This window comes from Amphichorda felina, assembly GCF_050947745.1.
Source record: "Amphichorda felina strain 45539 chromosome Unknown scaffold_1, whole genome shotgun sequence".
Taxonomy (NCBI): Eukaryota; Fungi; Ascomycota; class Sordariomycetes; order Hypocreales; family Bionectriaceae; genus Amphichorda; species Amphichorda felina.
This window is the reverse complement of record NW_028145049.1, coordinates 4,716,533-4,727,666: the sequence shown is the minus strand read 5'-3', so window position 1 is coordinate 4,727,666 and position 11,134 is coordinate 4,716,533. Positions and strand designations below refer to the sequence as shown.

The 11,134-nt window shown below is 49.2% G+C and overlaps 4 protein-coding genes across 4 annotated transcripts; 2 read left to right on the top strand and 2 right to left on the bottom strand.

Annotated features, from left to right (window-relative positions):
- Positions 1-795: 795 nt before the first annotated feature.
- ACO1O0_001559 (uncharacterized protein) lies at positions 796-2,159 on the top strand (the record flags this gene model as incomplete). Its single annotated transcript, XM_083191043.1, has 3 exons — positions 796-800; positions 845-2,030; positions 2,085-2,159. The coding sequence occupies 3 exons, from the start codon at positions 796-798 to the stop codon at positions 2,157-2,159; spliced, it is 1,266 nt and encodes a 421-aa protein (XP_083054902.1).
- An 86-nt stretch (positions 2,160-2,245) lies between these two features.
- Positions 2,246-3,776, bottom strand: ACO1O0_001558 (uncharacterized protein; the record flags this gene model as incomplete). The annotated part of the gene is given in 5 exon segments (XM_083191042.1): positions 2,246-2,831; positions 2,878-2,929; positions 2,979-3,105; positions 3,169-3,756; positions 3,768-3,776. The coding sequence occupies 5 exon segments, from the start codon at positions 3,774-3,776 to the stop codon at positions 2,246-2,248; spliced, it is 1,362 nt and encodes a 453-aa protein (XP_083054901.1).
- Positions 3,777-5,942: 2,166 nt separating this feature from the next.
- Positions 5,943-6,650, bottom strand: ACO1O0_001557 (uncharacterized protein; the record flags this gene model as incomplete). The annotated part of the gene is made up of 1 exon (XM_083191041.1): positions 5,943-6,650. The coding sequence occupies one exon, from the start codon at positions 6,648-6,650 to the stop codon at positions 5,943-5,945; it is 708 nt and encodes a 235-aa protein (XP_083054900.1).
- Positions 6,651-9,529: 2,879 nt separating this feature from the next.
- Positions 9,530-10,439, top strand: ACO1O0_001556 (uncharacterized protein; the record flags this gene model as incomplete). Its single annotated transcript, XM_083191040.1, has 3 exons — positions 9,530-9,899; positions 9,956-10,086; positions 10,152-10,439. The coding sequence occupies 3 exons, from the start codon at positions 9,530-9,532 to the stop codon at positions 10,437-10,439; spliced, it is 789 nt and encodes a 262-aa protein (XP_083054899.1).
- Positions 10,440-11,134: the final 695 nt, after the last annotated feature.

The following is an 11,134-nucleotide window of genomic DNA, read 5'->3' as shown; positions in this document are numbered from 1 at the left end:
GGAGGCATATATAATTATATAGCGTAGGTTACGTAGGTTAGATAATATCATAGCCTAGGTATATAAGAGATAGAGAACTAGTTAGTTAATTAATAATAATATATTTAATCTATTTATCTATAGGGCGGATCCCGACCGGCTTTATTAGCCGGATCTAAGGGTCTATTCGGATCACTTATATTATTAGCTTCTATTAAAGTAATACGCTTCTTCTTATCTTAAGCTTAAATTTACCCGTTATTTTATAGCTATATTAGTTATAAGCATTATATTAATAAAGAGCGCTGGAAAAACTATAAAAATTGCCTCCGACTCCGACGGCTGCTTAAAGCGGGTAAACTATATAGCCGACGAGGTTATATTTATAGCATGAGTCTCGCCCTAAAGGACAGGACTTCTATACCCCGCAGGATATATAACACCGCAATATCTTTATTAGCCCGTATAAGGAAGCCTGGGCCTACCTAAAGACGGTCGCGATAATGCGTCTCCTTAATATTAGGACACTCCAGCTCGAGTTTTTCATAAATGAATCCGCGATCCCCTCTTTCGCCGTCCTCTCCCATACTTGGGGCGTTGACGAGCTGACGTTGCAAGATCTCGCCCTCCCACACGAAACCCTCGGTCCCAGGCGCGGCTGGCAGAAAATCATCAGCTTCCGCGATGCCGTAGCGACGCATCCACATCTCCTTGCCGAACCGGTAGAGTATCTTTGGGTCGATACAGTGTGTATCGATAAGACTAGCAGCGCGGAGCTGAGCGAGGCGATCAACTCTATGTTTCAGTGGTATCGCAATGCAGTATGTTGTTTCGCGGTTTTGGAAGACGTGGAAGCTGAGGATAGGGATTTGGGCAGAGACTTTGAGGCCTCGAGGTGGTTTACCCGGGGATGGACGCTCCAGGAACTTCTCGCTCCGAGGGAAGTCTACTTCTTCGACAAGAACTGGGCCTGCATAGGCAGCAAAGACACACTCGCCTCCCGCATCTCATCTCGCACCAACATCGGAGAAGAGATCATCCTCACGGGTGAATGGCCCTTCGCGACCGTGGCACAGAGGATGTCCTGGGCGGGCGGCAGGGAGACTACCCGCCTTGAGGATGCGGCGTACTGCCTCCTGGGAATTTTCGACGTGAATATGCCTATGCTATACGGCGAGGGGGAGAAGGCTTTTGTGAGGCTCCAGGAGGAGATAATCAAGGATAGCGAAGACGAGTCGATTTTTGCATTCAACGTAACTGGGTCCGAGGAAGAGGGCGTGGGCGCTTTTGCGACGCATCCAAGGCAGTTCGCGGGGAGCGCGAATATCGAATCCGTTCCGAGTGAGACGAGCCTATTCGCGCTCACGAACAAGGGCCTGCAAATTTCCCTCCCTATTATCGAGCGCCAGGAGGAGCCAGGTCAGAAGGTGGCCCTTCTCTCTTGTTGTGATGCGAGGGACGCTGCCACTCTCATCGGGTTCAAGGTCCGGCCGGAAAACCCGACTGTTGCGAAATACTCGCGACTTCCCGGGCCGCCGATCATTGTCCCGGTTCAGGACCGCATCGCATTCCGCAGCTCCCTGCGATCGATATACCTCCCTAAAAGGGTCCAGGCAGCTAGAGTGGACAGGCGGCCGCCAAAGGTACATATTCGGGGTCTTGGGGGCGAGCTACGCGGCCTGGAGTTTATCAGAGCGAGTCCAGATTCGTGGCATCATAGCAAGACAAACACTTTGACCTTCCAGGTGCCGAGGGCCGGCACTAGTGGGGAGGGCGAGGCAACCTCAGCGCTGCTATTCAGACTAGCGGGAACGGAGAGCACTACCTTCTGTCTTATTCTTAGCGTCGAGCCGGCAGAGTATGTTACGCAGGTCGGCCTGGTGCCTGGACCGGATACACTGCCCGAGAGTGGCGCAATGGATAAGATGTTGGATCGGCTAGCAGAGTCCGCGGCTGATATAGTTGATGGCGAGATGGCGGAGATGAGCATTCTTGAGGGGGAGAAGGTTGCTGTAACGGTAGATCCGGAACAGGCCTCATTAGTGATCCAGGTAAATTTAAGAAGGTACTAGAATAATTATTCTAGGTTTACTATTTGAAATAAGCAATATATCAAGAACACGCCGCCGGAGTCCGCAAAGGGCATCGATAAGGTGCGCCGTATACTCAATATCCTATGAGGAGGGAGTAACGAGTAGCATCTTTATTTGCTCTATAGCTACTAGTGGTACCCATCAGACTTATATACGACGGGACTCTAGTTCCCCTACTCGTCGCACTTGTGCAGAGTAATGGATCTCCACTTAGGCGTATCAACATAGGTAGAGTTAACCTTAATCTCCGTCACTAAAACTGCCTTACCAAATATATCAATCTTTTTATGACCAACACTTGTGCCATTTGACAGCAGCGTCCATTCGCCATTACCGCCCTCAGTCTTGCCATACACATGGTACGACCTGATGACCTGACCATTGGTCTGGTCTTCCATCAGAGAAATACGGTCCACTGCGGCTGGCTCCTCCCACTTCATCGAGAAGCCACCCGTTTGGTTATCGGAGTATGTCGAACCGGGCTGGACAGCGTTTCCGTAGCAGGACCGAATGAAGTCTCCAAGCTCCTTGTAGCGGGCAGCGTGGTCATCGGGGATAATTCCCCTAGTGTCTGGGGCGAGATCGAGCTCGAGGAAGCAGTTGCGCCCGACGCTGGTGTGGTAGACCTGCTTCATCTCATCCAGCGACCTGAGAGGGTGGTCTTTTCCGTAGAACCAACGGTTCTCCGTCTGGAGCGTGGTATCGCACTCGGAAGGAAGGAAGTAGGGACTCTCGGGGTCTCCACCTTTACCGAAGCCACTGCACGAGTTAGAAGATATATTAGACAAGGCCTGTGCATACTCACGTCGACCAGTTCTCCTCCGGAGCCTCTCCGTTTTCGTTGCCGATCCAACGGACTAGTTCAGGGTCAGAATAACTCGCGCAAAGAACCTTCATTACACGTACCCGAGTTAGGAAGGCAAGTCTCCTCCGTGTAGCACCCTCCAAAAAGGATAGCTTGAGGCTGGTGAGTCTCCAAGAGCGTCTGGATACCAGCCATTTGCTCTGAGGTGTATCCTCCATCGAACCAGATCTGGTGAAGTATGGAATGAGTGCGCCAGATCTAAACGAGACAATGAATCCCACAGTCACTCACCTCTGTCAAATCTTCGTAATTAGACCACAGCTCCTCGAGCTGGGAATTCACAATGTCGCCAAAAGTCTCGTTCGTGATACGGACCTGGCCGGGCGCCAGCGTCTCGTTGGGGCGCACAACAGAATCCTGGACATTCAAGAAGTTATTCACATTGACACTGTAGTAGAATCCAGTACCAATATCCCTCTTCTTAGCCGCGCCGATAAACGCCTTTACGATATCGGTCTTGTCAGGTGCGTCGGCGACGGTGTAGTTGTAGGGGTTATCAGCCCCGTCCTTAAGGGGGAAATGTGTCTTGCTTGGCCACAGCGCAAAACCACAATTATGCTTGGCAACAAGTGTGCCGTACTTTGCCCCGAGCGCCTCGATCGAGTCGAGCCATTGGTCCATATTGAGCTCAGCGGGCTTCCAGAGGTTAATGTCCGGCACAAGGTCGGGGACCCTGTTGCAGCCGTCAAGGTTGAGATAGGTCGCGAGCTCGTAGTGGATGATGACACCAATCTCCTGGTCCTGCCATGCGAGCTGCTCCTTGGTGGGCAACGCAATCTTGGAGCCGTCAATGGGGGAGAGACGGAATTTCGGCTCGTACTTGGCGGCACGTTCAACATGGCCACCAGGAATGCGAGCTCCAGCAACGACAGTCGGGGTCGCAAGATATAGGCCGAGCACGAGGTCCGTGATGGAAACCATTTTGATTAAACAATATAGGCAGTAGACACGACCGATGAACAGTTCACCCAAAAAAAGAGTCATCTCGCCTGGTATCAATCATCTTTAAATAAGATGAACTGCCAATGCCCGAACGATGCCATCCCCGCGTCCCCGCCATTTAGTGCCGAAACGTTGGCTTTGGACCTTTCAAGACTTCCCCAAACGGCAGTACTGATTGGGGATCAACTGCATCCTGATTGGCATCAGCCTAAGACACAACCAATTGCAATCTTGCCGACGGAAAATAAGTCCAAGCCTTTGTCCCACCTGTAACGTTGCGTGTTTAACGCGGAAACCGACTGGCGATCGATCATCCATCTCTTATCTGCGTATTTGGGGGTGGTGGTCTAACGTCTCAATATCTACCCTTAGTATAAAGGCTCTATCATCATCTATACATGAGTAGATATTGTATCTATTGTTGATGGAACCTGCGATTACCTGCTCCGTAAAGTAAGATCCCAGGTTGTGATATTGCAGATTATGTTAATATCTATTCAAATAACAATGACTCCTGAAAACTTTAATCCCATTACTTGGGGGGTCTCGGATTCGGGCACCCCTCCCTTACGTACCGTTAGAATCCCTTAATTACAAGCAGATATGATTTTTGAACTCGGGAAGATACACGTACACGGCGACTCTGATCTGCCAACGGCATTGATAAATGCCACCGGGTATAAACTAGGTAACATACCACACGCTCCCATATCCGTCCCAGTTAAATGCCTATTAGCCGATTGACAGGGGCTGCAGTATATGTGTATATGGCGCCAGAATATGGGAAAACATACTGAGCTTAATCAAGTTTAAACCCCCAGAGTCAGGGCCCGTGTAGGCAGGGCGTCAGGGCCCTCTCCGTAGTTGAACCTGACCCGGTGGGTCCATGCATCAATGTAACAAGAATGCGTGCACTGGGACTGGGTATTACCTTCGACAGAGGTCTCTTTACTCGCAGATGAACGCAAAGATCGACAGTCGATGGCGTCATTAACGGTTAAATCCTCCTTCAGAATACTCAGTGCAGCTCCACCACGGTAATCAAGCGGGAGTAAGACGATACCAACAAAGGCGCAGATCCCAACTTTCCTCGTACAAACCAACAGACGTCGAATATCACAGGTAAAATGCTACCCACTCAGGCCGCTTTCAACTTGAGAGAAGCGATTTTAAGCTCGATCGCCTGCGAGCGGACTTCACAGCCATGCAACGAAGATTGAGCGAGCAGCGATTGGAGCACTACCCTAGAAGGGGCAGCATAAACCGACACCAATGGAGCAATTCCTTGGGCTCAGCCTCCATGCCACCGGGGTCCACGGCAGCGAGATATAGAAAATTGACTGAACGGGCCCTAACATTGAGCATTTAAGGACACATTAACCATCTTCCATTTTTGTCACCACCAAGGTCATCCGTTCTAAGAGGCTTACCTTTGGATTGTCATTTTATGAACTAGCAGCACACCTCAATATCCAGTACGATACGTTGATAAAGCGTAAATGGCAGAATTCCTATATGTGTTTTCTACTATAGGATGTAAAATAAATTTAGAATAGAGCGCCTACTATCGTTGTTTATGCGCGGCCACGATGGCAGAAGGCCGGCAACCTTTCCGGTCAGTCTGTCAAGGACACTTCTCAAAACGCCGACAGGGGATGCTACCAGCCCAGTCTGGCATACCATTATTAAATTTAATGTTTATTTTCTCTCTCATCTTGATAGTTATTCTACCTCTCCAAGTGTGTTGGCTTTATTCTACGGTTGTCATAGCATGGTTCCAAGTCACCGGAACATTACTCTAATGGGATACTTCAGAGATGGTACATTGGATGAAAGAAAAGCTTGGGCGTTATTACTAACAGCTAAAGAGCTATGAACGAACGTCTAATCTAAGAGGAGTTTGCGGTGTCTATATACTGTGTTCAGGAGACATGGGTCGCAGTAAGCCGTGGTCCTTGAAACCATACTACCGTATAAATAACCTGTGGCCTGTGCCAAAGCTCGACTAGCTCAGGATATCAACCGGTAGAATAGACAATGTGAATAAGAAATCCTCCAAAAACTTATTTCTTGACGTGAATGTAGTTGAAGGCGCTCTTGTGGACGGTGCGGGTGCCATAGCGCTCGCGGCCACCGTAGTTGAATTCCTCGATTGTGACCTTGTCGCCGTTGACTGCAGCAACCCAGGCGACATGACCGTATCTTCCAGCATTGGACTGAGCGATGCAACCAGGCTTGGGCTTGTTGTTGACGGTGACACCAGTGCGCTTAGCAGCGTTGTCCCAGGTGTTGGCATTTCCCCAGTTCGTGCCCTTGTACATGTTGTGGAAGTTGACACCAAGGCGCTTGTTGACGCGCCAGGCGACGAAGCTGGTGCACTGGCACTTGTAGTACCTCCACTTATCGACTCCGCCGCAGGAGTTCTTGTAGGGGTAGTCGTTCTTGATGGGGCCGGCGCCATTGTTCGGGGGCTTGGGGACGTTTTTGCATTTTCCGGTCACGTAGCCATCCTTGCCGGTCTTGATGTAGGTGTCGGCAACGTAGCAGCCGTGCTCAGTCTTGTCCCAGATGTTGTTTCCCTCAATGGTTTCACCAGAGGTCTGGCAGGTAATCTCGACTTTGTGGCCCTTCTTGTAGGTCTTGACGACGCCAAAGCTGGTGCCAGGGCCCTTGCGGCAGTTGACCTGAGTGGGCTTGACGGGGTATTCCTTGCCGAAGGCGCCCGCGGCGAAGGTCGCCAGGACGAAGGCGGTAAAGGCAGAGAACTTCATGTTCAAGAAATGAGAGTGATGAAATTATGGAATGTGCGAACTAGTTGATGAAGGAATGTTTGGAAGTTGAGAAAGGAATGAGAGAGTGAGTGATGAGGAGATCCGATACGAAATGCATGGACTTTCATGTCGATCTTATACTCGAGGCATTGCGATGCTTAGCAAATAACCTGGGCCATGGCAGGCATACTCGGTGACAGCGTCCCCTCCCACCCATGGCGCGCTCTGCAAGTATTGCCCCTACTCACTAACACGTTCAAGGGTGATGCAGGGTCGTATAGGCGTCGCCTGGTGATACCCTGTAGTGTTCTCAATATTGAATGTAAGAACAGGGTTAGGCGTTGCCCCTTTTGGGGTTCCTGTGACTGTGACACGGGGTAAATCTTAGCCGACTTCGGGGCAACAGCGTTGCCGAACCCGAATTTTGCAGCACCGGAATTTCCACAACAAGCCCGGGACAGGGGTTGGATTCAGGGGTAATGTGGCTTCGGCAAGGACCGAGCAGACCGTTTCAGCCCAACGTAACATTATTTCAGAGTCAAGATCGAGGACTCGGGGTTGTCATCTGCCAGAGCCTCTTCCAGACCTAGCGAGTCGCGGCATTGAATTTTGGAGCGTGCGATCGCAATAGTATCCACATCCGTATCGTAGATGACATGTAGAGCGTTCCCTAGTTTATGGTGGTTTTTTCTTAGCTACCCTGGTACCAGTTCTACACACAAGGTAGTCTCGGTCTGTCCCGACACGAATACTATGCATATGTCAAGAAACGACCACTTTCATCAAAGCAAGAGCATAAATCCCGATGCCTGGCGTTTCGCGTAACTGAAGTTTGGTCTATTAGTCTCCATCTGTGCCTGACCCACAATGTTCTAAAATTGATTTGTCTCTGGAACGTTCGAAACATCGTATTCATCGCATATGCCGACAACTCTGCCTGGCACAGCCCCAGCTGAAAGGTAGTATGCCAGAAAGAAAACATACATTATTATGTTCTCTTGGATGGTTGACAGTTCTAGAATTAATTTTACTACTAGCTGTAATTTTTGTGCGTTGCTCCTGAGTATTTCGCCTGACCTCAGCCCAGGATATCAGCTCCGATCGGCCAAGGCCATATCCGCCTTATGATCCCTGTCTCTAATCCTACCCCAACTAAACAGCCCAGCACGGCCCCCTGGAAGGATCAACAGCACAGGGGCTCCATTAGCTCCTTTACCCTAATAGGATGAACACGATAAACACGACTTTTTCGGGTTGATTCGCACGACCCTTCTCCTCTCCGCGCCTCACCTGATATACTCAAAGCCCAAGGATAATATCGTTTATGGTCTGACGCAGGTTTCAGGCTGTCTTTATACCATTAGTACCTTGAAGTTGTCTCCTATGAAGACCCGAGTAGGTCCCTCTAGCTTTATTATGAAGTTTATCGGCGCCTCTTAAGATACTTCTTTCTTTGTTTTTATGATAACCTAGAGGGCGATTATCATTTCATTCTAATAATTCGATAATGCCACCCCCAGTATTCATTCCATTATAATTACACTATGATAAATTTTGTGTCTGAGCAAATGAGTGTATGCCATCTTATTTGGTAGCACCTTGCAGCACATTTCCACGAATGATGAGTTCTGAATAGAGCAGCATTTGAGTATTAGGGTTCCGATTTTACTTTATGTCACGCCTAATATGAACCGCAACTCCCCGTCATTCCTATGATATAGGTCATGACAACTTTGTTCTATATTAATAAACTCTTACACGAAGAGCACTTCCAGCCCCCCTTATAACATATGTCTCGCGCTTGTTAACTGCTCAGTTTACAGCTGCGTGTGAAGTTTCTGACATGGGACCTCTGATTCTAGAAAGGCCCAGAAATTATGCTCCTTAGCCGCTGAAGGAGGCTTAGCAGCACAACGATCTAGCTTGAGCTGTTCTTACGGTATGCGGCGCGACATGACGGGGCAGATTTCAATCATTTCAACCATTGCATATACTCGATTTGTACGAGACTAACAACATGTTATCCAATTTTGGGGACCCTGCATATTTAGCTCACTTTTGAGCCCGCATGTCATGTCACTCCTCCCAGGGTGTGAGGGCCTAGACCCCTGGCTGAGGAATGCCGACGTTAGGTATTATCTTCTCTTACAGGTCCCAGAAATAGCAAATGCGATGCCAAGGGAGACCTCACCCAAAACAGCAAGGCTAGCACGGAAGTAGTGTTGTTCTGTGCATGAATACAATTTCGCTTTCCCGCATTCTGCATACGAAAGGCGTTCTTGGTATTCACTTGAAGTTCTACACGTGATGGCTGCAGTTTGCAGGGCACGCTCATGATGACATTCAGCGCAAAGACCCGTTGCCACCTTGGCAAGGAGTGGTAATTGCAAGAATCTGTACCAACTCTCCCCAGTAAGCACCGCGATGCCTTGTAATGAAACAGCGTGTTGGTCATGTCTGCCGGCCAAAAAATAACCCGACTTATTCGTCCGAGATTCTTTCGGGAAGCATGCCTATACTGGGCGAGGCTAGGGCTGCATTCCTTTGTGAGCCACGACCCTCCAACCCAAGTTCGCCTTGCCCAGCCACTGGAGGGGAAATGGCTGCCTTCGTGAGAGTCTCATGGCATCTCAGCTTCGGGAATGTCGGTTGGCGTTTCGAGTGGGCCAGAGCTGAATCGTCTGTCCGACTCCCCTGTAGAGGAGACGTGATGTCCCAAGATCCTCATGTTCTGAAAATTCAGGATATATAATGAGCAACGCCGGCCACACCATAGACCTTTAACCCAGCAGATCAACAATCACTCTCTTTCATATTCTCGTTTACACTCTTTAACTCACAACCAACGATCCTTTACTTTCCCGTAAAACCTATTCAATATGAAGCTCTCTCTTCTCACCGCCGCAGCGTTTGCTTTCCTGGGCGTTAACGCCGCTAGCTATCCTATCAAGGAGACCGTCAACTGCCGCTCCGGCCCTGGAACCAGCTACGGTATCAAGAAGTCCTACACCAAGGGCAAGAAGGTCACCATCTCTTGCCAGACTAGTGGCAGTTCCGTCAATGGCAACAACATCTGGGACAAGACCCAGGACGGCTGCTACGTCTCCGACTACTATGTCAAGACTGGCACCAACGGCTATGTTGCCAAGAAGTGCTCAGGTGGTGGTGGTGGCAGCTGCAAGGCCCCCAAGTCCAACAAGGCCACTGTCGATCTGATTGCAGAGTTTGAGGGCTTTGTCCCGAACGTCTGTGAGTAAATCCTTGCCAGTGAGAATAAAGGATTCTTACTCATTGCCATGATATAGACACCGATGCCACTGGACACCCGACCGTTGGATACGGCCATCTCTGCTCGAACAGGAAGTGCTCCGACGTCAAGTACCACATCCCACTATCCAAGACCAATGGCAAGAAGCTCCTGGCTTCCGACATGGCTGTAAGCAGACTTCCTACCCTCGCTTAGATATTTCCATATAATGTTAACGCCTCTCTCTTCTACAGCGCTTCGAGAAATGCATCACTGCCATGACCTCGGCCAAGCTCAACCTCAACCAGTACGGTGCCCTCGTCTCTTGGTCCTTCAACATGGGCTGCGGCGCTGCCCAGAGCTCTACTCTCATCAAGCGTCTTAACAAGGGCGAGAATGTCAACAAGGTTCTCTCTCAGGAGCTCCCCAAGTGGGTTCATGGCAACGGAAAGGTCCTGCCCGGTCTTGTCCGCCGCCGCAAGGCTGAGATCGCCCTCGCTAAGAAGGCTACCACCGCCAAGGCCCTTCCCGTTAAGTGCTAAGTCAATCGACTGACAGATGCTCTATGAGATATTAAAATGAATACTCTATGTTTACCTGGGAGACTGTCAATAGTGTAGATTTTAATAACACCTTGTTTTATCTGTTGTAATTCTGGTCTAGTTTAGTGTATGTAGCCTAGGTACTAGGCTTGAAATAGCTGGTTTGTGAGAGAGCACGGTAGTCTACTAGTAAGAGCCAGGTACGACGCAAACCGAAACTCTCGGGCTATCAAAATTATCCCTTTCAAAGCAGACGAGTTTAATTCGTTGCGAGTTTATTTAATTCAGACCCAGCTACGAGGTATAAATGTCTGACCATCGCTACAGATATCAGTTCCCTAAATATTTCTAAGTGCGAGTTTTAACTAGGAATTTGATAGAGACACTTGAATTATATAACTTTGATATAGGGTCTACCTAGCAGCCCCTTTTATCTTCAAGGGTTTGGTAGTACCTGGAGACTACAGAACAAAACATTTATAGCAGAAGCCTAGACTGAAAATAATACTTCAGCGCCGTTATCATTATTCTTCAGCCTATATAGCAATTGTTGGATAGCCTGCAGGAATTGAGATGAGGTCGTCTTCCCGGTCAGGAACCGCGGGTTCTCGGCGATAGTAAGAAACATGTCTCCAACAACCCCGTCTCCGGGGCTTATAAGAGATTGAAACAGTCATCAATCATAAATAGTATTA